The 27,458-nt window shown below is 37.7% G+C and overlaps 1 protein-coding gene across 1 annotated transcript; it reads left to right on the forward strand.

The window, feature by feature from the left end:
• Positions 1-23,010: 23,010 nt before the first annotated feature.
• Positions 23,011-27,199, forward strand: LOC109214113 (ubiquitin-conjugating enzyme E2-17 kDa). The gene is made up of 5 exons (XM_019378001.1): positions 23,011-23,151; positions 24,154-24,260; positions 25,175-25,302; positions 26,011-26,115; positions 26,812-27,199. Exons 2-5 carry the CDS (start codon positions 24,191-24,193, stop codon positions 26,953-26,955), a joined length of 447 nt encoding a protein of 148 aa, XP_019233546.1. The 5' UTR covers positions 23,011-23,151; positions 24,154-24,190; the 3' UTR covers positions 26,956-27,199.
• Positions 27,200-27,458: the final 259 nt, after the last annotated feature.

Here is a 27,458-nt window from a genome sequence, read left to right on the forward strand (position 1 = left end):
AATTTATGCCCGTAGCTCTTCATTTTTAGCTGTTATCGCGTTGAGTTTGGAATCAAGCTCAACATTGGTGGTTGAGTGCAGCCGGTTTTGCTCCATGACTCTCTTAAGCGTCTCTTCCATTTTGGCCCTCCTCTCCTCGGTAGTAGTGGCCTCCTCGGTTTTGTAACGCAAACCGGCTTCCAAGTTTCTAACTTGTTCCATGAAGGCTGATTCACATTCGGCAGTACTATCACAGTATCTTGAAGCTCAGCTGACTTAGCCTTTGCTCCTTTAAGTTATCATAAAGCTGGGCGGCTTCTTGGTTATGAGCCATCCTGTCTTGCTCCGACTGATGCAGTTGGGCCTCGAGCTCATCCATTTGATCAACTTTTTCCTCCAACACAAGGAGGCTCTCAGCGAGCTTAGTCCTCAGAGACGAGGAGATTAGCCTGAGAAAGGGATAGGATGAATATTATTACTTCAAAGCGTAGATGGAAAGAAGATAGAAAAAGGTGAGATTATTACCTGCGCCAAGCAGTACATACTATTGTTTATTAGGCACTCCCCCAGAAAGGGAGTCCATCTTTTTCCAGTCCTTCACCAAAGCCAACGGCTTCTGGTAATTAACAAGCCCCACCAACTTGGAGAGAATATGCCACTCTTTCAAAACCGAAAGAGTAGCACTTCGTCTCCCACGAAGATATTGAGAAGGAGTCGAGTACGTGTTTCCCAAGTTCCCGTGGTCAGGAGACCGTAGAGGAGAAGCATTCCCTACTTGTTTGGCCGAAGCCGGTGGAAGAGAAGTAGTCGATGCTGGTGAAGAAGGGGCAGATGGTGTCGGTGGATCTGTTGGTGTGGATGGAGAAGAAGCAGTTGCGGCAGAAGGAATGGTAGTCATTGCTTGCTCAGAAGTTGGTGGAAGAAGGAGGTCAGGGGCCGAGCTCCTCTTATCGGAGACGACAACGTAGGTCAGAAACCAAGAATCGACTATCTCAACCAAATCCATTTCCCCAAGAGCACCTGAACTTCTTCTGTTAGTGGGTTTTGTAGCTCCCAGGGCTGAGCATCCGGTTAAGATAATGAAGATCTTTTTCTTCTTTGAAGGGAAGACTCTTCATCATTGGCTTCCTCTTCGTCATCGAGGACCAATGTGGCCGGCTAGGTTAGTGTTCTCTTTATTATTTTCTCCTGAGTCCCATCCCAAGAAGAACATTTCTTCTTCGATTACTTAGTCCCATCCCAGAGGCTTGAATAGATCCACGAGACCTGCTCCGGGTAAGGGCACTCTGTAGCACCAGCTCGGCCTTCGCGGGGTCATTGAGAGCGTCGACATCGGGACACACGATAGAACCCCTTGGAAGCTCTATACAGCAAAAAAAACGGTTAGTAAAATGTTCTAACTATTTTACACAAATAAGATTGAAAGAACAAGGACTTTTTCTCACCATGGTTCTTGACTCTCCACCCGTATTTGCGAGCCATTTCTTTCCACCGTCGGGATTCCGGAGTTGTAATATCAAGAATTTTCTGAATCCATCGGTCCAGACCGTGAAATCATGGTGGATCCCAGCAAGTAGTTGAAACAAATAAAGTAAAAAATTAGGAAAGCAAGAAATTATCTTTATTCGAAGAAAGGAAACAAACACCGGAAGACTTACGAAAAAGATTCCACAATTCGGGGAAAGTTAGAGCTATGGTCGGGATAATGTCCCTGGTAAAGATAACAACGAACCGATCCATCCATCCATAGTCGTTGTCATTATCTATGCTGGTGAGAAGTGTGTGGTGACCACGCTTGCTGAAGTTTAACACTCCCACTCGGAAAATCCTAGGGGAGTAAAGATTCATCATATGTGCGAGAGTTAGGGTTTTCCCGGTCTCGATGCACAACTAACGAAGGCAGCATCCTACGCCATTTGGATGGGCCTACTTGCGCCAAACTGACCTTGTAACGGTGGCATAGGTCCAGAATTATTGGGTCAAGTTCATCACTCGACCCTAAGGAGAAGGGAACCAAAGTAAAGGGATATGTATAAATATTCATAAACCCCGCTTTAGAGTAGGTAACTCGTTCTACCCCATCTGGGGAACAATTTCAACATTACTGCAGTTGCTTTCCTCCTTTACAATAGGGATGTTAGGAGGCTGAATGGATGAGGGGTACCAACAAACTAGCCAAAACCTGCTACTTTGGGAATTTGCAGGTGCGCTTTGTTCATGGAGATCGCATGCGATGCTAAGATGGTATGATGGGGTTTACGGTCGGAGGTTCAGATTCGACATCAACCTCTTTGTTCTTGTTTTTCTCTGGACCTCCACCAAAGACAAAACCAAAGTTCCCAGAGACGGCGGTACGAGAGACATGATGATAAAGAATCTATGAGAGGTTTTTATTGAATGAGTTATGTTTTGCAGAAAAGCTCTAAGGAGATTCAAAGAAGGAGAAAGAGTTGTGAAAGTAGTGAAAGTGAAGAAGTAAAAATGATGAGTAGAAGAGAAGTTATAGACGGCAACAACCGTGGTCATGATTACCTCGAAAATCGAAGAAAATGCTTGCTGAATCACGGGGTAACATGTGTTTAGGGTATTAAATGCGAGGATACGTGCATCTCTTTAAGTCTCAAAGACCGTTCAAGAACATTCCAACCAAGAAAAGAATACTCATCTACTTCCTGATAACACTGAGTTGCATCAACGAAAGTTGGTGTAATGGCCCGGCCGATCGTTTTGTCCCATTTCCCTATTTATTGCTTATTCTATGTTCATTTGTGGTTATGTAACTTATCGCGGTGATTGGGTTGGTTGCGGGGATGTTTCAGAGTGGATTGTGATACTTAGTTCTAACATTGGAAGCTTTGGTTGGAAGAGTTGATCGGAGTTTAACTTTTATGTAGACGACTTGGGAATGGAGTTTTGATGGTTCTGAAAGCTTCGTATGGTAATTTTGGACTTAGGCATATGTACGAATGCTGATTTGGAGGCCCGTAGGTTGATTTGATGATTTTGGCAAAAGTTAGAAAGGTGAAGGTTTGGAAGGTTAAGGGGTTTGATCGAGAGTTGACTTTGTTGATATCGGGTTCGGATTTCGTACCGAGAGTTGGAGTAGGTCCGTTGTTTGCAAAATTTGAGGTCATTCAAAATTGGTTTGATATGATTGGTATTAGTTTTAGACGTTAGAAGTTCATTTGTTTCATTAGACTTGAATTGATGTGCAGTTCGTGATTTTCGTGTTGTTTGATGTGATATGAAGCTTCGAGCGAGTTCGTGTTGTGTTTTAAGACCTATTGGTATGTTTTGATGGGGTCCGGGGTTCTTCGGGTGTGATCTGGATGGTTGGCGTATCAATTTTGTGCTTTAAGGGATTGCTGAAGGAGTTCTGGCATCTGGTGCTTTTGCACCTACGGTGGCTATGGCTGCAGAAGCGGCGCCGCAGGTGCGAGATTTGGTTTGGCTGGGAGTGACTCGCAAATGTGCGTGATTTTTCCTGTAGAAGCGGATACGCTTTGTGATGAGTGGTCTCCAGATGTGAACTGTGATTGATTTAGCCTTGGTCGCAGATGCGATAGGAGATCCACAGGTCCAGATTCGCAGGAGTGGGTTTGAGACCGCAGAAGCGATCTCGCAGGTGCGGAACTAGGATTGCAAGTGCACTAGGTCTAGAAGTTAATGAAATTTCGCACCTGCGATGGTTGAGTCCGTAGGTGCGGCGTCACAAGTGCAGCATCACAGGTGCGACTTTGAGATCACATATGCGGGATCGCGGGGCAGGACCTTTTAAGACGAGGGTTTGGTCTTTTCTTCTCACTTTGGGGATTTTGGAGTTCGGATTAAGGCGATTTTTGGAGTGTTTTCCACCAATATTGAAGAGGTAAGTGAACTTTAGTCACTTTTTTCAATAAATATTGATTACTCATTGATTATTACGCCTAATTTTGATGAATGTAAGAAATTTAGAATTTTTGAACTATGTTATTGGAGAGTGAATTGGAGGATTTGAGGGTTGATTTGTGGTTGGAATTGGATGATTTTGGTATGGTTGACCTTGTAATTAAATGGGTGTCCGAAATTTGTGAATTTTATTGGGTTTCAAGGTCCGAGTCCGGGGTTGATTTGAGTTAAAAATCTTAGCTTTTCTTTTAGAATCCCTTTCTATGGAATTTATTGATGTACTTTGGCTAGATTTGGGCTGTTCGAAGGTTTATACACGCGGGAAGAGCTTGTTAGAGGAGTGATTTGGATTGCTTGAGGTAAGTATCTTACCTAAACTTGTTGAGGCACTAACTGCCCTAATTATTTGTGATAGCTACGTGCTATCGGTGCCCGCATATGTATGGGTTTGAGCCCATATGCGTGCACCGGGGGTGCTATTTTCCTGCTCGGGGTAGTACTTAGGCTATGACATGCCTGGAATTGATTTCTAAGATTCAAGTTGAGATGTTTCTCCTATTTGTACCCCTCTGTGGGCTATTTGTACCACATTTGAGATTTCATTGAGGTTGTTCTTCCAATTGAACCTGATAAACTGCTATTTCATGATGAAATTATCTGTTCTAGCTGTAATAACACATATTGCATATGCCTGCACTATAGCATGTTATTTATATCACTCCAAGAGTATGAAACTTGATAATCATTGATCATGTACATGTATTCTCACATAATTGCTTTCTTTGTGTTATGAGCTAGATTGGTAGCCTGTGACCACGCCGGGCAGATTGTGATTATTGGCACGTGAGTTGTCCATGCAATACGTGGATAACACTCAAACAAGTCAAAAACAAGCTTTAGAAACTATCCTAGTATCAAATTTTTTTCGATCTTTATCATAATTGGAAAAGTCAACAAAAGTCAACCCAGGCTCACATGGCTGAAATCCGAAATTAAGAACAATTCTCGGTTACTCATTCTTCCCCGAGTCCAAATATGTGATTTGCATTATTATTGAATCTCAAATAAAGGTCCAAATTTGCCATCATAAGTTTTTCTCAAAAATACTATTTCCTACACTTTAAAACACTAGATTTAGGAATAAAATCTATGGGAAAATCATGAGAATAAATCAAAGCTAAGTAAAATTGCTAACCTTAGAAGGTGTGATGGAAATCCTCTCAAAAATCTCCTCAATCCGTAATCTAGGACTCAAAAATGGTGAAAAATGGCTAAATTCGATTTTCAGGCCTTTGTATACCTGGGCGTAAGGTGTTCTTTGCGTTCGCAAAGCACCTGTCGCACTCGCGAAGGTAAATGGTTAACAAACCATCGCATTCGCGAATGCTTTCCCATTTTCGCTAAGGCTATCACTCCCCAAGCCTTGGTTTTTGCGACACTGATGTCGCGTTCGTGATGAAGAAGGCTCTACATGTACCCCAAGCGCCCAAAGCCTACACGTTCGCGGTATGGGCAACCGCAGTCGCGAACGCAAGATCCCCCCAGGCCATTGCATTCCGAGCTTCCCTTTGTGTTCACATAGAGTAAAACCACCTCAGCACAAATAACCCTTCACGAACGCAAGATAAGATCCGCATATGCGATGCACGCCACACTGTCAACATATGAGCTGCTGCATGTTTGCAAGAATGGTTGGAAACTATCACAAAACTCACCCGAGCCCCTAGGTCGAATACCAAACATCCACACAAGTAAATAAATCTTGTACGAACTCGCTCGTAAGCTCAAAACATCAAAATAACATCAAGAACTAAGACTCATGCACTAAAACTTAAAGATTTCAAAGTTCACAAACTCATTTTCCCAATTTTCCTCAATAAGCGTCGAAACAGCCTCGGGTCAGCCGGGACCCCAACTAAACATGTCTACAAGTCCAATATCATCATACGAACCTACTAGAATCGTAAATATACCGATCCGAGGTCGTTTACCAATAATATTGATCGTGGTCAACTCCAATATCTTTAAAGTTCAAAAATCTAAGTTTTCTTTGTAAAAACACGTTTAAACTTTCAGAAAATTAAAAGGGACCATGCACGCAAGTCATAAATCATCAAATTAGGCTATTCAAAGTCTCAAATCAAGGAACAGAAGGCTAAAATCCAAAACGATCTATCGGGTCGTTACACTCTAATTTACGGCGCATGCATGGGATGAGATAGTTTAGACCACCTAAGTTGTGAGGGTGAGGACCATCAGGGATCAGGAGAGATATTCGAATCGTGAATAAATTGAATACTCAGTAATCAAGTAATTTTTAAATAAAGATAATATGTTTGGATGTAACTTGCATGGCTTAATTATTTATCGAGTATACATGCAATTTTCGATGAAAAAATTATGCGACACATCAAGCATATATATATTGTATTTACCATTCATAGCTATTTCTAAAAATTACCTTTGTAGATAAACTTGAATTTAATTGCAAATCCATGCAACAAGAGATCAATTATTTTAAACTGAAATAAGAGAGCAACAAGCTCTCATAGCTCAGTTTGTTAGAGCGCCCGTTTAGTAAGCAGCGGTCTTGAGTTCGACTTTCAACTAGAGCATTCTATTTTTTTGTATTTCAGCATTTTACGTTGGTTGTATACAACGAACGAATATAGACGATACAGCTTGTATCCTTGGTATACACCCCTGTATACGATCGATACAGGTTGTGTCCTTTATATACACTCCTGCATTTCCCTTGGTTGTATTCGTTGCACACGAATACAGTTGATACAAGTTGTATTCGTCGAGTGAATAAATACAGTTGACGCAGGTTGTATTCCTTGTGCGTCTGAAGACAAGTGATACAAGCTGATAGCAATTATATAGTAGCTTCAAATGGTAATTAGGCAAATTATAATTACTAGGCTCTAAACTGTAGTACTTTATGAAAATTCCTATCTTCGATCGGTAGAGATACTTTGTAAATCGTAACTTTGTCCAAAAAAATTAAAGGAATAAAAAAGAATTCACTTAATGTCTTTTGTTTCTGCTAGAAGTTGAACCCAGATTTTCTAGTGTACTCACTTCGTTAATCATTAAGGAATGTCATCTATTTCAAATACATTTGTTTTTTTCTCATTAAAAAGGAATAAAGGTATGTTTATTTTGACGCCTCTCTCCACCACCCTCTATCTCTCATCTCTTTGAATAAAAAAATAGAGCGGATATTATCGAAGCCTTTCTGTATGAATTTTATAGCACTATATAATTATAATCCTTTAATGACAAAACTGTTTAACCAATAAAGAATTATGTGACTCTGTTGAACACAAGTAATTAAACAATATAGCGAAGGTAAGTGTTTAGTTACAAATTAAAATCGATGATGAGTCCCAGATGATGAATATGCGCCCCAATTTTAAATTCATCTATCACACAACTATAATATTAACTTGGAAGTTGGATTATCAATATTTCACATCTGGATCCATTGATTAAATCATTAATACTTAATTAGGGTTTAAACATAGGCATCAAGATATATTTTTTTCTCTTACTTAGTACTACATTGATACACAAAATCCAGCAGGAGTCCATGAAGAAGCCACAGCTGAAGAGTAGTTCATTTGTAAGTTAGTTATGTTAGTTATAGTTCAAAATTTGAATATTAGTTAATGCGGGAAATATAGTTAGTATGTTTAGCTTATGCCTTAGCTCAATTCTCTTGCCTTGTTTTTACATTTTTAGTAGATCCTTGAGTAGTATAAATAGTCAGTTGTAATAACTCATTAGCAACTTTTGGAATATCAATGAAAATTCGAATTTCCCTCCCACTTCTCTAATTCTCTGCCTTCTTCTTCTTCTTCTTCTATTCTGCTTCCTCCTCCCAACTTCTGTTTTCTCCTCTCAGAATTCTCTCTAATTGTCAACTAGATACCAATAATTAGGTATCAATTGGTATCAAAGCCAAACCATAGGACCTCGTAAGGCTGTTGATCCTACAAATCCGGAATGGCAGGAACAATATGAAGACCTAGCTGCTCAACAGCTAGGCCTGCGTTCAATTCTCGATCAGAAAATAGATGAACTGCGAGCTGATTTGGATCATCGACATGCTGAAATGCTCCATATGTTTGAAGCCCTCAAAAACTCGATCGATGGAATGTAGTTGCACCAGCAATCACGAGACAATAGTTCCACTTCTAAGAGCCGCGATAATGTGCAATCAGGTCAGGGGATTTTAGGACCTAATCCATATCATGTTCCTAACAATCGAAGTCATAATTTGTTATTCCCTAGATTCAATGGTGAAAATTTGAAAAGCTGGTTGTATAGAATTGATCAATATTTTGCTATTGACAATACTGCTGCAAATCAAAAGGTACATATAGTATCTATGAATTTGGATGATGATGCTCTAGCTTGGCATCAGTCCTATTTGAAATGCAGAGATTCGTCTATCCTTCCTCCATGGGGTGAGTATATTGAGGCTTTGATTGAAACATTTAGTGAGGAGTATACTGATCCGATGCTAGAATTGAAGCAACTCAAACAGACTGGTTCAGTGAAGGAGTTTCAATTTGCTTTTGCTAGGTTATTATCTCAGTGTGATCTAACTGTTAGCTAGGCTATAGCCTGTTTTCTAGGAGGATTGAAGGAGGAATTGGTGAACCCTGTTAAGATGCATGAGCCTCAGACATTGTCCAAAACTTATCGCTTAGCTAGATTAGCTGAAGCAACCTTAGCTGCTAATGCTAGGGCCTTAAGGAGTCACACTACTTCTATATCCTCTACTCACCTCAAAAAGCCTTTCTATGAGCCACTTACCCTCAAACATAACCCTAGTTCTAATTCCTCAACTCCTCGATTAGCTCTACCTCCTTCGACCACTGCGAATGTGGCCAGGAATAGGAGAACTATTTCTCCTGCAGAAATGCAGGCCAGGAGGGCACAGGGTCTTTGCTATTTTTGTGATGATAAGTACACTGTTGGTCATAAATGTAATCTGCCTAAACAATTGTTTGTGATGGACTTAGAATTTGTAGAAGGTGATTGTGATGAGACTATGAAGCAACTATCTGAGGAGACTCCTACTAAGGAAGAATGGGCAGCTGGAGAAGGTGATACTCCTATGATATCCTTATGTGCCTTAAGTGGATTACAAGGAGCACAAACCATTCATGTTACTAGATATAGTGAGAAGAGGCCAATTCAAATTTTACTTGATGGAGGTAGTACCCATAACTTTATTGATGAAAGGGCTGCCAAGAGGTTGGAGTGTCAAATTTATCCTACCAGGGTGATTTATGTAAGCCTTGGCAACAAGACTTTGGAATCTACCTCTGGGATTGTTAGGGGTTTTGAATGGATTCTGCAGGGTACAACATTCTCTTCTGACTTACTTGTATTCCCAGTTGGTAAATATGATTTGGTTCTGGGAGCTTTATGGATGAAAACACTTGGTCCCATTACTATGGACTATTCAAAGCTTACTATGGCTTTCAATTATCAAGGAAAGTCTCATTTATTGAGGGGAGTGTCTGAAGACTGTAAGGTCTCCAACCCAAAGTCCTTGAATAGGTTAAAGGGAGATGATATGCAGTTCTTCATGCTGCAAGTGAGAGATAGTATTCCTAGCTCACTTACCCCTATGCACTGTCAAGCCTTGCATATGACTACAGCTGATAGTACTCCCATTATTGATCAGCTGCTGCATCAATACCACTTGGTCTTTGCTGAACCTACATCCCTACCTCCACAAAGGGGAGCTTTTGATCATAGAATACCTCTTCAACCTAGCTCAAAACCTATAAATGTTAAACCATACATGTACTCTTCTATTAAAAAGGACATCATTGAACAGTTCGTTAATGAAATGCTGCAACAAGGGATCATCCAGTACAGCAACAGTCCCTTTTCATCTCCTGTGGTTCTTGTGGGCAAGAAGGATGGATCCTGGAGACTATGTGTAGACTACAGAGAATTGAACCGATGCACAGTCAAGGATAAATTTCCCATACCCCTTATAGATGATCTGCTAGATGATTTGGCTGGGGCCACAATTTTCTCTAAAATTGATCTAATATCTGGTTATCATCAAATCAGGATGCTACCTGAGGATATCTCCAAGACTGCTTTCAAAACACATTCTGTGCACTATGAGTATTTAGTAATGCCCTTTGGCTTAACTAATGCTCTATCTACATTTCAATGTCTCGTGAATCACTTGTTTCAGAAGTTTCTCAAAAAATTTATTTTAGTATTCTTTGTTGACGTTTTGATCTATAGTGTTAATTTGCAAGATCATGTGGGACACTTGGATAAGGTATTTGACACCATGGTCACTCACAATCTATTGGCCAAGAAATCTAAGTGTGCATTTGGAGTTTCAAGGGTGGAATACTTAGGACATTTTATTACTGCAGATGGGGTCTTTACTGATCCTAGGAAAATTGAAGCAGTCCAGCAATGGCCAATTCCCACGACTTTTAAACAGCTGAGGGGCTTCTTGGGGCTGGCAGGACATTACAATGGCCAATTCCCACGACTTTTAAACAGCTGAGGGGCTTCTTGGAATACTTAGGACATTTTATTACTGCAGATGGGGTCTTTACTGATCCTAGGAAAATTGAAGCAGTCCAGCAATGGCCAATTCCCACGACTTTTAAACAGCTGAGGGGCTTCTTGGGGCTGGCAGGATATTACAGGAAATTCATCAAAGGATATGATATTAGTAGTAGGCCACTCACATACTTACTCGGGAAGGATAGTTTTCTGTTGAATGCTAAAGCTGCAGAGGCATTTGCAGCATTGAAATTGGCTCTTACCTCTGCTCCTGTGTTAGCATTACCTAACTATGCTATCCCATTTGTAGTTGAGACAGATGCTAGTGGCACAGGCATTGGTGTTGTTCTTATGCAACATGATCATCCTATAGCTTTCATTAGCAAGGGGTTAGCTCCTAGACACATGGCTTTATGTGTGTATGAAAAAGAGTTGTTGGCTCTAGTGTTTGCAGTTACTAAATGGTCTCACTATCTCTTGGGCCACCACTTTATTGTGAAAACTGATTAGAAAGCCCTTAAATACTTATTGGAACAGAAGTTACACACTGATTTGCAGATTAGGTGGTTGGCTAAGTTGCTACCCTTTGATTTTGAAATTCAATACAAGAAGGGCAAGGAGAATGTGGCTGCTGATTCATTGTCTAGAATGTCAGGTGCTGAGCTGATTTCCCTCACGGTTTCTTCTGTTCAGACTGATCTTGGAATGAAATTCACAACAGTTGGTTTCAAGATCCTGAGTTGAGCCACCTCATTACTTCTTTACAGACTTCACCACAAAAACATTTCACTTGGATAAACAATCAACTTAGGAGGAAGGGTAAATTGATGGTTGGAAATGATCTGGGGCTCAGGACTAAGCTTTTGCAGCTGTGGCATTCTTTTCCATCTGGCAGACATTCTGGTGTTGATGCAACTACTAGGAAGTTGATGGCTTACTTTTATTGGAAGGGCATCAGAACTGATGTTCTCACTTTTGTACGCAATTGTTCTGTTTGTCAAAGGAACAAGTATGACACATCTGCTTCAGCGGGATTTTTGCAACCTCTACCCCTCCCTGTAGTCCCTTGGACAAATATCAACATGGATTTTATTGAAGGTTTGCCCAAATCAAAGGGCAAGACTATTATTTGGGTCATAGTTGATAGATTGACTAAGTATGGTCATTTTATTGCTTTGGCTCACCCCTATACTTCCCAGTCCCTTGTGCCTATTTTCTTGATCACATCTTCAAGCTACATGGGTTTCCTGCTACCATCACCAGTGATCGTGATCCTATTTTTATTAGCTCCTTTTGGAAGGAGTTCCTTTCTGCTCAAGGTGTACATTTGCATACCTCTACAGCTTACCATCCGCAAACTGATGGTCAAACGGAAGCTCTCAATCGATGTTTGGAGACTTATCTTCGTTGTTTCTGTTCTGATTCACCAACTGATTGGTGTGCCTTCTTGCCTTTGGCTGAATGGTGGTATAATTCCTCCCACCACTCTGCCATTCATACTTTACCTTTTGAACTCCTTTATGGTTATCCTCCTCCTCTTCACCTCCCTTATCTTCCTGGTGACTCTCCTTCTGATGACATTGAGAGCATTCTTCTACTCCGCGACTTCAAAATGCAGCTAGCTAAGTATCATTTGGCACGAGCTCAACAGCGTATGCAAGATCAGGCCAATGCTCATCGCACTGACAGGCAGTTTTCAGTTGGTGATTGGGTCTTTGTGAAGTTGCAACCTTATAGGCAATCCACCCTTTCTCTCGCTCCCTATCATAAACTTACCTCTCGCTATTTTGGCCCTTACCCTATTGTTGAACGAATTGGAGCAGTTGTTTATAAATTGCTGCTCCCACCTGAAGTCCAAATCCACCCCACTTTCCATATTTCCCAGCTCAAGTTCTGCCCTGTCTTACCTTCTGAAATTATCTACCCTCCTATCATCGATCTTTCTAGCCTCCTATGCCCTGCACCTGAAGCTATACTTGATCGTAGGTTGATCAAAAAGGGTAACAAGGCAGTGGCCCAGTGCTTGGTTAAATGGCAAGGTTTGGACGTTGATGCCGCTACTTGAGAATTTGCTTCCCTCCTTCGGACCAAGTTCCCTTCTTTCACCCTTGAGGACAAGGGTGTTCTTCCACAAGGGAGTATTTATACACAAAATCCAGCAGGAGTCCATGAAGAAGCCACAGCTGAAGAGTAGTTCATTTGAAAGTTATTTATGTTAGTTATAATTTAAAATTTGAATATTAGTTAATGGCGGGAAATATAGTTAGTATGTTTAGCTTATGCCTTAGCTCAATTCTCTTTCCTTGTTTTTACATTTTCAGTAGATCCTTGAGTAGCATAAATAGTCAGTTGTAATAACTCATTAGCAACTTTTGGAATATCAATCAAAATTCAAATTTCCCTCCCACTTCTCGATTCTCTGCCTTCTTCTTCTTCTATTCTGCTTCCTCCTCCCAACTTCTGTCTTCTCCTCTCAGAAATCTCTCTAATTGTCAACTAGATACCAATAATTAGGTATCAGTCCTCCGTGCAAATACTATTAAAGGAAAGATGTCGTACAAATAATTAAATACTCTATTATAGGAGAGCACACAATTTAACATTTAATACGTATCCTTTGAAGTCTTTAGGGTTTATGTTAAGACGTTAACTCGTAAAGGTTAAGTCCTCCCCTCACCCCCCCCCCCCCCCACCACCACCATATGCATATATTGCACGATATTTGATCAACTCATCTTAAATATTACTAATAGAGAACATGTTTTATTTATTTAATATGTTTTCAACTCGTAACTCTTACGTACGGATCTGATTTTTCTATGAGGCAAGCATATGTAAAACTTATTTTTAAGAATGAATTATTGGGTTTACGGATCTGTCTGTTTTGATAACATGTCTCTAAAACAAACATACATTGTCCTTTCTCATTAACGTAGTACTTGGTACATTAGACAGACATTTGACTTATATATCTTTTTTTCATTTAGTTCAACTCATATCATCGTCGTAGAGACTTATGATGACCTACCAATGGTTTTAAGCTCCTGTGTCTGATTTTTTATTTTGTTTTTTTTTTTCTTTTTCCCAAGAGATTATACCTACTATACTTAGTCATGTAGGCTATAATGTCAACAATGCTTTAATCCCAAATAAATTTGGATGGGCTATATAAATTATCATATTTTTATTAAGCTCAATTCATATTTTCATCAGACCAAATAAAATAAAAGTGAAAATCAGCTTGGAAGCGAATGCAGCTTTTGTTACAGGTCAAAAGGACAAACACAATAATATGCAAATAAACAAAAGAAGCTATAAGTAAATAAGTTACAAGAGGGCAGAAAAAACATATTTTTAGGTGCATGTTTCAAAAGTAATCTAGTAGAAAATCTTTCCTCAGTTAGTTTGTTTGACCAATAACAAGATTCGAACTAAAAAAAGAATTACAAAAATTTAAGACTTCACTTTTCCAAAGAATTGGAATTTCCCAAAAAAAATCTTTTTTTTTTCAATTAATTCCAGTGAAGTATCCTGCATTAAAAAGCTCAACTTTGTACTCATTTACAAATAGAATCGGAGCCAAGATTTGTACCAATCAGTATAGGTATGATGTATTTGCTGCTCCACAGTCTGAGTTCCTTGGTTCGCCTTTCCAGGCTTGGCTCCAGTCTCTACGGGCTCAGCAGCAGCTTCTTGGGCTGGGCCACCAACTTGAGGCTGTTCCTGATGCTGGACTTCAGCAATGGTAGCCGCTTAGCTTAAGCAATCCATAATTTGGAAGCATATGCTCTATTTTTATGTCTCTCTCTATATAAACTCACACATATCGTTCATTTGGAAATTATAACATAATGTCAATAAGTCACACAGATTGTCAAGAAACAGAATATGAAGGCAACCTACAATGTCATCATCCTTACTCCAATTGGAATGTCTTAATATACTCTTTTTTCTAAGAAAATTGCTTTTGTAATCCTAAAGAAGCAATGAGAAGATTGATGTATCTGTCACATGTGGTAGTTGAGTCGTGGACTTCCCACATATATAACCAAATCAATCAATATAATTTCCATACAACCTAATTAAGTTGTTCCCACTGTATTTTCTACTATTTGATTCTTTCTTTCTATTTTTTGCACCAAGTGGTGCTGAAGAAAGCTATGAAAGTGCGAAAAATTTAATAATGTTTGACGAGGAAATAACCTAAGATGATAACTTGACAAGACTTAAGAGAGGTTCATTTTTCAACAAGTTTCTATATTAATAGATTGATAGGTTCGACTAAAAATCATCTTGTTTCTTTTCCTTGACTTGAAAAATATTAAGATCTCGATTTTGACATAACAATCCTGAAATAGATGAATATGTAAAAAGTAAAGGGATGAGTAAAGGGGCCAAATTGAGAAAGTTCCTTCCTCTTGTTGTTTTCTTTTTTGTTTTTGCTATTCGAGATTACTAGTTCAACTTTTTTCAATTTGCAGCGAATAAATTCACTTAAGGCTATTGGCTCTTTTCATCGGGAAATTCTTTAGCTATTGGCTCTTTTCGCGAAATTTATCTTAATACTACTATTATTATTACTTCTTTCATCAAAAAGTAGTGCAAACCCACCACATTGCGCGATCCTCCACCATATATAAATATGCACGTACATGTTAAAAAGACGACTAAATCAAATATATAATATTTATATATACATTTCAGATAACAAATCAAATATGTTCATGCACCTACATCACTAAACAATCGCTTCATTAATCACAATTTTTACTTCTATCATTCGGCTAACTAAACCAACTAAGCTGCACTCATTTAACACTAAATAATATCATACGACACAACTAAAATATATTTGTACATTTATTATACAAATTGCACTTATTCAATATACAAATTCACATTAGGAACTCAATCCCCTCTAAACACCATAAAGCCTAATTAACCATACAATAGAATCCTTCAATACTCGAATCAGAGGCGCCTAATCCCATTTTCAAAAATGCCATACGCATTCTTTTATTTATTATATATAAAAGATAACATTAACAAAGAGATTTCATTTAGATATTTCATATTATCATTCTCGAAATCACGAGAAGTTTCTTATTTTAGATCAGATTTCTTTTATAATGAAGTGCTATTTGGTCATACTAACCTGTCTCTGTACTGAAAGGAATAATTACAAGATAAACGACAATTGTACATTAAAAAGAGGCCCACTTAATGAGGTTTATATTATATTGTTTAACGTGTTTCATCTTCGTAGGTCCTAAGAAGAGGGGAAAAGAGACAAAGGCATAATGGACAATTGGACATCATATAAAGTAATGAGAAAAATTGCAAGTGCTAACATTGTTGTAATGCAAGGTCTGACCTTATAATAGTAAATTAATTAATACCACCTTGAAGGAAACGAATGGTCCTAGTTGATTGAGGTTGTCGTGGCAACTTTAAAACCTTATTATCATCAATAATATAACATAAGTGTCTTTTTAATCTTTTCAAACATGGAAATGTTTGAAAATAGTACATATTGGGGTGCGTGATTATGGCTTCCAAAAGTGCTTAACCATCTCTTTTAAGTAAATGGATTTAATTTAAGTGCATGCCGACATGTAATCTTTTTACACTTCTAGGTTAAGTAACACAAAACACTAACTTATTGTCTATAATAATTCTACTCTAATAACATACAAAATCAACTCAAAAATTTGATACAATTAACTAAAATACACCGATAGCGAAAAATAATTGTAACTTTCAATTACGGAAGTTAAATCCTTTAAATGCTATCTCTCTTCCACCTTTATGTGCTTCCTATTTTCCATTAACTCTGTCGTTCTCCTTTTAGATTTAAGTTATATATACTTATGGGAGCATGTTAGATAGCATTTTATCAGGCTATCAATAAATGCTTATCATAAGTATTGTGTATAATTATTTTATAGGTAATTTAATTTTGAATATACTCTTTATGCTGCTAATACGTAGAAGTTAAATTTCTTTCATTTTGTATTGGGTAAAATTTAAAGTTTACAGGTGGACGTTTCTCGAGCAGAAACGTGGTAGTGATGAAAGAGTGAAGATGAGTCAACAGATAGTTAATAGCGTATACGAATATGATATCGGTATTGTACGAATTCCGAAAACATAAAGATCAGAGAAGTGAATTTGAAAGCAAGGTACCAGTTGGAGAAAGCAACATTAAAGGAGCAACGGTAACGAAAAATCTCAGCATTTATTCCCAATGTTATGCCGCCAACAAGAGGAGTTTTTATTTGTCTTTAAATCTCCTCAGATTTAACTATAAATAGTAGCATTTGTACTCTTTGTATGGACACAAAATACAAGATTTACAAAAGTTATCTCTCTTTTTCTTAGTTTCCTAAGTTTATACAAAAAAGGCTATTATTGAAGCTTTCTAGTTATCTGAGTAGGCTTGTTCGTTCCTAAATTACCTTTATTTTGTTTCCTTTATTATTTGTTATCTTATCAGATTATCTTAATCCACATGTCTATAAATCACCACACAAATTCAACTATACTTTTTTACGGTTAAAAAGTTTGTGGCGCCGTTTGTGGGGAACAGAAAATTGAGGTGTTATTTTGATCTGCTAATTTTTTACTAACGTGCTTTAAAAAATTTTTGTTTTAGTAAGCATACTGTAGTAACAACAACAACAACGAGCCTTTGGCCAACGTACAACCGGTATGCAATGGGTCGCAACAAGGCGATTCAATTGGAGAAGCTCATTATGATAGTAATGAATCAACTCCAAACAAGGTGGAAAAGAATGCTCGGCATGCAAGGAGCACCATTACTGATGATTTGGATGATTAGCCCATAGTCAATACCGTAAAAGTTTTGAGAGTACAATAACAGAAAATTTTGAATCATCTCTCAAGACAGGATCAGATAATGATTGAGCTTCAACAAGATATATCGGCGACTTCAAACAATTCAAATCGTAGAGTTCGAGCCCCTCTGGACGTGCCTATAAGTCAAACGGTTGTAGGAACCGGTAGCATAGCTTCAAGAGGGAAGTTTAGATCGATCAATAACCAGGCAGGCGGTGCAGGCAATAGATCAGATGCTTGGGGCACCTCTGGTCCTAAAAGGCTCGGACTCAAAAAAGTACATATCGTTGCTGTTCAAACCAAGTGCAGCTCCGGAGCTGACACCAAAGAGGTTTAAGATGCCGAATATTTCAAAATACAATGGGACATCGGTGTTGATACCCAATTTTTCCCTGTTTATTTTTTATATGGGGGCATAATTTCAAAATAGTATATATATGCATATATAAGCATGTCCAAGTATTTTATTATTTTTTTCTAATTTTCAAAAAAAGAAATTTAGACCGATTTTTTGCCCTATTTTAGCAATACAAAAGCCAATAAGTGTTCTTCAAATTATCACATTGGTGATTAATCTATTTTATTCTTATATTTACACCAATATATAGCTAAGGTAATTTTTACACATTTTTATAAGTAGATTTGGCATTTTTAAGCTAAATTTGCACTAAATTGCAATTCTAGCCTATTTTAAGATTTAAATAGCGTCTATAATTATAAAATTTATTCCAGTATTTTTAATTTAATGATTATATATTATGAATTAATTTAGTGCCTTTAATTTGTTTGCAGAAATTATCTTACTATTTTTTATAAAATAAAAAGGAAAAAACTGGCTATTTAAATACTAGGCCTATTTTCATTTCAATTATAGCCAAAATCAACCACCCGAATAACCCAATCCCAATTTCAAACGGACCAGCCCAAATCCTAATATATAGCCCGGCCCCTAACCCGTTAATAAAACCCGCCCGATTTTCTTTTGATCCAGGTCGTTGATCATTTTGGTCAACGGCCACGATTCCCCCTTACCATTTTAATTCACCCAAACCCCAACCCTAATTCATTTCCCTCCAGAGACGCCGCCTTGAAACCCCTTCATCTCTCAAACTCTCTCAAATGTTCTCGAAACCTTAATCGTCTTCTACTGTCTTCTACCTCAAGCTCACCGGAATCCATGGCCTCTTAGGCCATGGATGGTTTAAACTCATCTCCCTCCGCTCTTAAACACTTGGTACTCGAAGGTTCGAGGTCTGACCTCGAAGGTTTTCGTTCAGATCTTTGCAAACTTAAGGTTCTATGGCCATCTCCGATCTTGCTCCGGCAATGGTATTTTGAGCCTGGTTCTGACTTTCCGACCAAGATCGGACATTTTCCAAGACTTTCTCATTCTAGGGTTCTTCTGAAACCCTAACTAGTCGAGGTTTTCTCCGATTTTTCTTAAATCAGTTATATATTTGTGCTATACTTGAGCTTTTGAACGATTTCCTCAACTTTTCTTTCAAAAATTACTTTCAAAAATTACTTCGTTCTGATTTAGGGTTTCCTGAAAATGTTCAAATGTTTCTCTGAATTTTCTTTCCCTTTTTCTTTGTGTGTATTTGTCTCCGCTATGTTCATGTTTTCTTTTCTACCACGCATGTTCTTCTACTGTGTTCTTATGTTTTTCCTTTTATCAAACATGTTCTTCTACTATTCTTTCTTCTACTGTGTTTCTATGCTATGTTTTCACATGGTTTGCCACTATGTTCTGCTATTTGTCTTCCACTATGACTTGATATGCTTCGCCTACTGTATCCTTCTACCACGTTCTTAAGGGTTTACTGTTTCACTTCTACTTTACCTTGTTTTAAGAAACGTTTAAGCATGTTTTTTTCTACTGTTTCTTCTACTCTCGTTGTTTTTCGAATTAGTTTCTTCACTCTGTTTGCTTTGAACTTTCAACCGTATTCTCTTGCTTTCTCATGAGTTTCCGAAAGAAATCTCTGAGCATGTTGCTTCCTCATCTCTGTATTTGACTCGAGGTAGAAACCCTAGAATTTGGGGTTCCTCCGAGTTTGGTCATATGATTGGATTAGGGTTCTGTTTGAGAACCCTTGACTCTTTCAGACTAACCTCTGAGTCTATGAACTAAGTGTGAATTTCTTTTGTTTGCACACAATTCTGATTCCCCTACACTAGACTCTTCTATGGAATAACATGACAAATTTCTTCATGTTTAACGTGTCTGTATGCTTTTATATATGACGAATCTTTCTTCAAAAGGGTTTTCTAACTTGTGATTGATTCAGAATTCCTTTTAATGAGTCTAATTGATTGTTACTGATTTTCTTTAAGTTAAAATCTTTCCCATCTTTCTGACCTGGTTCATTCATACAAAATCTTCAATTTTTTATTTACTAGCTGTTAGTTGATTCCCTTGCCTTATTTGCACAAACCGTGTACTGTCAAGACCTTGTCCTTAAATAAACCTCTATGTATTTACCCCTCTTGTACTGCTTTAAAAAAGTGTTTGATTAATCTCTTTCCTTAATTATTTTTACCCGTTTGAAATCAAAATCCCTTAATTAAAGGGAAACCTTGTGTAATTGATTTTCAAACTATTTTCTTACCTATTTCTGCTTGCTTTCTACACTATAAATACATGACCCTCTTTAATACAAGACGATTAACACACATTACACACTTCAGACACTTATAATCTCATAGTTCTCTTCTAAACTCATAGCTTTCTGACTACTTGTTTGCACTTTGGCTTTACAAGACTACTGCTTTCCTTTGCTTGTTTCCATGAGACTGGTATGTTCTAGTTTTGGTTTCAGCATCACCCCAACGTGTTTATTTACAGCCTTTATATCCATGACTACTTTACTGTCTATATGAAGTTAAATGTCAACTAGCATGTTAATTTCCTTTCATCTGTTTCTGATGTGAATCCCTGCACCCCTGTTTCCCTCTACGTGCTTTGAGTTGTAGTTCAGAACATGGCAACATGCAAGTTATTGTTCATGTTTGGACTTGATCTCTTTGGGGATCCTAACTCCCAAAACAATGTGTTTTAACAGGCTGGTGGGGTGTGCCAGCATTTCCTATTGCTAGGTATGCCCACTAGCCTATCTTTGCCACATTCCTTCTATGCACTTACACTCATTCCTAGTTTCTAAGTTCTGCCCCCCCTCCTGTGAGCCTTGCTTTGGGACCTTGAGTTCCCTCTGAACTTGGACACTTGAGGGCTGGCCCTTCTACACTACACTATGACTCAATCCTACAATGTATTTGGGTGTGAGCACTGCCCGGAGTCCATTTGAGGCTCTTAGGGAACTCTGACACACCCCAAATGAGAGAAAGGCTTTGGATCTTGATCTTTGGAGTTGATTTACTTCATGCTTCAGACAGGAAGTCGGAATCAGGCTCTCCTTGGTTGTAATTTTAATTTTTTCTGATATAGTTTTCTTTATTTTATTTTTTTGGACTGTAATATTTTTGTAATAAACCTCTGGGGTGATTAGTGAAAAGGGAAGGGTAACCATGCATGCAAAAGGGTAGATATCATTCTCATAGGGAATTACTACACTTCTGTACTCATGTATCTTGTCTACAGCTTTGCACGTTTGTATATCACACGTAGATACCATGTCTATAAGGAATACCATGTCTATAAGGAATTCTGCATTATCACATGTAGATACCATGTCTATAAGGAATTCTGCATTATCACATGTAGATACCATGTCTATAGTTTTCTGCATCATCACATATAGATACCATGCCTATAAGTTAACTAGAAATCCAGACTCTACATATGCACTGGTCACTAGGCAAACCTGTTTATAGGATTAAAACTAACAGTATTCAGATACCATGCCCATAGGATTTCTGCACTCTTGCCACGCCCGTAAAAAATGTTTAAAATCAGTAACGCCTAGAGAGCATGCCTATAGGAGCTATCAACCAAAGCTGAATCGTTCGTTCGCTTATAAGTCTAAAATCAGTGGTAGCAATAACGTCTGTAGAATTTATGTTCCTGTAATTGACAATTTCTTTCTTTTAAAATCAGTATACTTCTTTTCTGAAACTAATAGATATCATGCCTATAGGTTTCATTTAACACTCAGGCAAGCTATAAGGTAAACCTATAAATCGAATCAGAATTTATTAACTACAACCAACAGGCAGGCATGATTCGGGCTTCTTATCTGAAATATGCAATAGATCAGTCTGCCATAACTTTTATGTTTAAACATGCCCTAATCAGTACGTGTAAGACATGCTAAACTATCTGTTTCTCTCTAGTTTTTAAGGAGGTTTGTCTGAGCCTTTCTATCTGCTATGTGCTTCTCCCTATATTTGCTATATATGTGTTTTGATTGTCACCTTAGCATTTTGTCCTTTGAAACTATAAAGCCTCATACCCCTTCCCTGTAGGATTAGTAGTCCAAGTACTTCCGGTACTGATAGGATTGGGACGGGTAGTAGCATGCAATAAGTAACGAAACTATTCCGCGCTTTAATACCTTAACGGGGTGGAAAAGGGTATATATGGATATGATAACCATGCGATAACACCACTTGTATAAACGGTTATCCGGTGTTGTATGGGGTGATCCATATTATTTGTAAACCTAGGACCCCCCTCCCTTTACTTATTTATTTTATTCAGGATTTCAAAAACCGCTTCTTCTCAAATTCCAGCTTCTTCAACTTCTTTTAATTTTAATTACTTACAATAATTATGTGAAAACCCTCTCATATTTGTAACTCTTACTTGTCTACTTGTTGTTTATACTTAAAGTCACAATTATAGTATGGCCGGGAACCACACTAGTGGATCTCGAGGGGTGCCTAACACCTTCCCCTCAGGATAATTTCGAGCCCTTACCCAATCTCCGGTTTTCTAAATCAAAGTTCTTCTTAGTGTCCTAATGCACTTAATCATTAGGTGGCGACTCTTCAATTCAAACCCAATTCCCAAAAGGGAACGAGTTGTCCTCCCAAATGTCATAAACCCGATTTCGCGAGAAAAAGGGGGCATCGACACAAGCTGATCCAAACACTATCGTTATAGAAACGGATATAGGATTTAAATTTTTTGGGTTAAATCTTTAAAGTTTTTAGTATTGAATCCATTATATTTTTAAAGTTATGTGTTTTATTTACTAACTATTACTACAATTTTAGTGAAAATTTATACTATATATAAATTTATACTTAGAGTAGAAAGTTATGAGTTTAATTAAAATCGATACCTATAGTGGTATATTCGCCTTGCATCCCCAATATTCTCTGTGTCTCAATATATGTGATGTACTTCCTATTTTAGTCTGTAAAAAATAAATAAATATTATATTTGTATATTAAAAATAATTTAATTTTAAACTTATTATTATATTGTTAAGGAGATAATTTATATTCAAAAATAAGTTTATAATTTATTTTAAATTAAAATATTTAAAACTTTTTAAATTATTTTTAACCCACTCAAATCAAATTTATAACCAATATATTTTATAAAATGAGAATAAATGGAGTATTTTAAAAGAAAAAAGAAAAGCTAAAAACGCGTGAAACCCGAATCCAAACAAGAGGGCAACGTATAAAGCTGAGAGGGGTAGTGTTAGCTTTGATTGTACGCCAAAAATAATGACTACGCAAGAGGATTCTAGAACATGTTCAATGGACCCCACTTCTCCTTCTCCCTGTATAATACCGAAATCTAATTTCCTATTTCTACTTCCCTTCCACTTCTTCCAAAGTACTGGTACCATTATTGGCTCAAAAATCCTCTTCCAGCTCTGCAATTTCCGTCTCCGTCAACTTTCAGTCAACCGAAATCCATCCTCTCTCATTGTTCATCACCTTCAGGTATTTCAAAATTCCTAAATATCTTCATATATCTTCTTAGATCTATTTTTTTTTTTGTTATTCACTATTAATTAACTTTTGGATACGCATCTGAGCTGAAAATTCAGGAGTCAGTGGATTTGCTGAGTTAACGATTTTTGATAATTTTTTTACCTATGCAAAATATCTTTGACGAGCTGAAAAAGCAGAAGTTGTATATCCATTTGAATGTTTGTTCTATTGAAGGAATGGACAGATCTATGGTTTTTTATTATTATTAACAGTTATTGGAATTTCGGTTACGTCTCTTAGCTATAAATTTAGGATCTAGAGTCACTAGATTCCGAGCTAGTACGGTTATTGTATATACGATTTTTAATGTGTCGTAGCTAAAAGCAGTATTTGTAGATTGTCCACTTGGATGCTTGATTCTATTTAAGGAATGAAACAGATCTACCGATTTTATCTCATGAACGTGTATATCTTATGAGATTTAGATTTAGTAAATTTGGGTCAAGTGCGGTTTATTATATTTTTACCATATGAGTATGCGTCATGACTTGAGAGTAGTGTGTAGAGTTATTAAAGAGTGTGTAGAGTTATTAATAGCTTAGATCTGCTCATGATTTCTCTGTACTTTTGGATATAGTTCTTTTTTGTTTGGGTGACGCTGATGTTAGTCAGCTTGTGCGTACCTTGACTATTTCACTGGTACGTGCTACCTCCCATTGGCCTAGGTAGTGGGTAACTTTGCCTACTTAGGCAGATGAATAAAATCACCTAGTGTTTTTGGTACTTGGACTTTAATGTGAGATGTCATGGTTTCCCTTGGCCTCACTTCATTGACCAGTAGTCGCCCTCGGGTGCACTTTTGGGTAGATTTTACTGTGCTGATTGCATTTAGTGCTATTTTGGATCTTGATTTAGGTTTTTTTTTCTTTTCTGGTTTGCTTCTTTTGGTTGTCGTTTTTGAAAATTGAAAATCTATGGTTTGTGACAATAAGGTTTTGAATTGAACGCCAGGTTAGGGTTTGGATTTGAAGGTACACGGGGCTAATTGATGGCGTCGAAGAGGATATTGAAGGAGCTCAAGGATCTGCAGAAGGATCCTCCCACATCATGCAGTGCTGGTATGTTAGCCTGACTTTTTGTCCCTTTTTCAATTTATTGCTTTTCTGGGGTTTCTGTGGAGTGTTCTTAGCTAATGGAATAATAGGTCCCTGTGCATGGATTGTTGATGCTGTTGTAACTGTTCATTCTTATATTTAGTATTGGAATAGTAGCCTTGTGATAACTGGTGAGACCCTCCACTGCCAGTGTGTGGTTGGTGTTTGCGAATCACCAAGGGAGCAAAGCGAGCGGTAAATGGCTGCTATTAGGCTCTTCTTAGGTGTTTGGGAAGGATTATGGAGTCTACTATATCAAAAAAGAAAAGGAAAGAACTTCCAGCTTCTTTCTTAAGGGGGTGAAGGTTCAAAGTATCAAATATAACTTTAAGTGATACGTCAAAGTACTTACATAATTACCTAACATAAGCAGAATCACATGGTAAAAATGTCTGTCTGACTAACATTGTTAGTCGTTTGACTGGTTTTGCTGTTCCTTTCTGATTTGTGCATTATAGTGCAATGTGGAACTGGGCTTATTGCAGTTTTGTGTATCTATAAACTCTTTGTAATGTTTTCGCCGTGGGGATAATGGATGTGAATGTTTACCTCATAAGAATGACCACGAAGTCACGAACCATTAAAAGCGAAGAGTGGTGCCTCATATTTCCTGTCATTCTGTGTTGTACTTTCCTTTTCCTTCTCAGTTTGATTGGCATCACATTTCATATTTGGCCTCCTAGAGATGCTTACCAAAATATTATTTAAAATGGGAAATTGAAGACGTAGCGTATATATGATGTCATTGATTGTAACCTTTGCGGAACGTCATTATGTGTAATGGAATGCACTCCAGATTTATTAGACTTCACTGTTTTCAGTGGCTATCTGGAAGAAACCTTGTGCTCATGTTGACTGGGATATTTGGTTTAATTCAGGTCCAGTGGCAGAGGATATGTTCCATTGGCAAGCAACAATCATGGGGCCTACAGATAGCCCTTATGCCGGAGGTGTATTTTTGGTTTCAATTCATTTCCCTCCGGATTATCCTTTCAAGCCTCCAAAGGTATGCTTTAGCTCCAGAGAGGTCCTTTGTTGCTTTCGTGTTCACATGTAATTTCGATGTTGAACTGGACAAGGAGACGTATAATTATTTTGCATGCATTTGTTTATATATAGAGCCTTAGGAAATCCATCTCAACTATATTTGAGTTGGTTGTTCAAAATTTTCTCCTTGCATAAGCTGTGAAGCTTTTTTACGTGTAGGTCTGACAAAATTTGCAGTGTCCATGTATGTATTGAGAAAATTAACTCAAATTGGCTATTTCTCAAATTCTTTTTGTTTATATAGTGTGAGTGTGTTAGTGTTCGCGCATTGTTGATATTTGTTACATTGGTATATGCTCTTGAATTTACATTCCATAGCCAATGCTCTTCTCCACATATTTCCCACCACGTGGGGATGTAAGGCAGAGTTCTTTGAAGTTCCTGGCCTTCTATCAGTTCTCTTTATCTACTTGTGCTAGAGTCATGGGCTCAATTATTCTCCGTATTTTGGTCTATGTATCTTTATCAGTACTAGGGAGCTGGTGTCTCATTAACGTTAGAACAAGTTAAAGTGCTATTAATTTGCTTCATAAAAAAACTGGTAGTTAATTTGGCGTCAAGCATTCTGCATTTTTATGAAATTGTAAGAATAAATTTTCTCCATTGCCGGATAATATCATTTAAATTTCGAGGTATGATTTTAATTTTTTTCCCTTGATTATTTCAGGTTGCCTTTAGGACTAAGGTTTTCCACCCTAACATCAATAGCAATGGAAGTATTTGTCTGGATATTCTAAAAGAGCAGTGGAGTCCAGCGTTAACCATATCTAAGGTTTGGAGCTTTGCCTTTCTTTTCATTGCTCAACTTAGTTCTGTTTTTGCGGTCATAGGTTGTCTGTGAAATGAATCTCAAAGATGAATATGATGTTGTGGTGCATAATGTGGTTGAGGAGAATTGTCCATGTGATCTACTTCAAGATTCTCGACACCTGCACAAATTTGATCTCTTCTTTTTAAAAGTCTCGCGGCCTTGGTTGACCAAATGATTCTATTTGATTAATTGATTACAATCTCTATTGCCTAGTAGTGAGAGCCACCTAAAATATTATGAAGAATCTGCCAAAAAACGTGACACAAAGTTGTGCATTATTTAGTACTTGACACTCAGTTTCTCACAATATGCAAATTGTAAGTTGATAATGTCTGGATAAAATGCCAAGGAACATGACGGCTTATCCACGTGTTTGGATTTAAAGAGGTAAACAAAGGTAAGAATACCAATTAGAAGAAAGTAAGAAACAAATTGAAGAATTGACCATTCAGAAAAGATTTTCTCATCGAAAACGGATGAGAGTTGGTTTATCTACCACTGCATAACGTGACGAACTTTCTGTAAAACAGGGGTGGGGGGTGGGGGTGAAGGGGCGGAGAAGTTTGGGGTTTTTCTGTTTCATTTTTGATCTTTTTTGTTCCCTTTTGAGTTGCCTCTGGGTGTGAAGGTTTGACCAAACTGGTGATATGCTTACAGGTCCTGCTCTCCATCTGCTCCCTATTGACTGACCCAAATCCAGATGATCCGCTTGTACCAGAAATTGCTCACATGTACAAGACTGATAGGTCCAAATACGAGACCACTGCTCGTAGCTGGACTCAGAAATATGCTATGGGATAATGGCGAAGGCGTCACCAGGCATGTCTGAGACTTTGTAACAGCAATGTCTTATTGTGCGTGTAGTGAATGAATAAATTCGGCTAAAGAACTTAGTTTACTTCTTAATCTCCCTTAAAGTTGGTTGTCAAGAGACATGTCTTTTCAATTTGTGAATATCTATTTGATGACTATTAGTAAGGGAGACACTTCAATGTAATTTTACTTTGTTTGCCAGTTTACCTGAGCCTTTCTCTAGTTTTTCCAATTTGCCTGGCATGTTTGGTTCTGTGTTCAAAGTTTGCATTGATTCACAATTATAGACCTCAACTCTTTTATAACGCCAAAATATTAAAAATGAAAATGGAGGTGTACTGATTACCGTAATATTACAAGAAGTTAGGAGTATGGTGAAGAAGTTAGGAGTATGGTGAAGAATTGTACTAGTAAATTGTATTAGGTCTGTGTAAAGTACGACAGAAATGGTTCAAGAGTTTATGGTAGGTAGAATAGCGTGGTAATTTGCA

This window comes from Nicotiana attenuata, unplaced genomic scaffold (genome assembly GCF_001879085.1).
Source record: "Nicotiana attenuata strain UT unplaced genomic scaffold, NIATTr2, whole genome shotgun sequence".
NCBI lineage: Eukaryota > Viridiplantae > Streptophyta > Magnoliopsida > Solanales > Solanaceae > Nicotiana > Nicotiana attenuata.

Excerpts from the sequence above, each read along its gene's own strand:
- LOC109214113 (XM_019378001.1), top strand. The coding sequence starts at position 24,191 with ATGGCGTCGAAGAGGATATTGAAGGAGCTCAAGGATCTGCAGAAGGAT. Across the intron at positions 25,303-26,010 it reads ATCCTTTCAAGCCTCCAAAG|GTTGCCTTTAGGACTAAGGT; the intron begins GTATGCTTTAGC and ends TGATTATTTCAG. Across the intron at positions 26,116-26,811 it reads CAGCGTTAACCATATCTAAG|GTCCTGCTCTCCATCTGCTC; the intron begins GTTTGGAGCTTT and ends ATATGCTTACAG.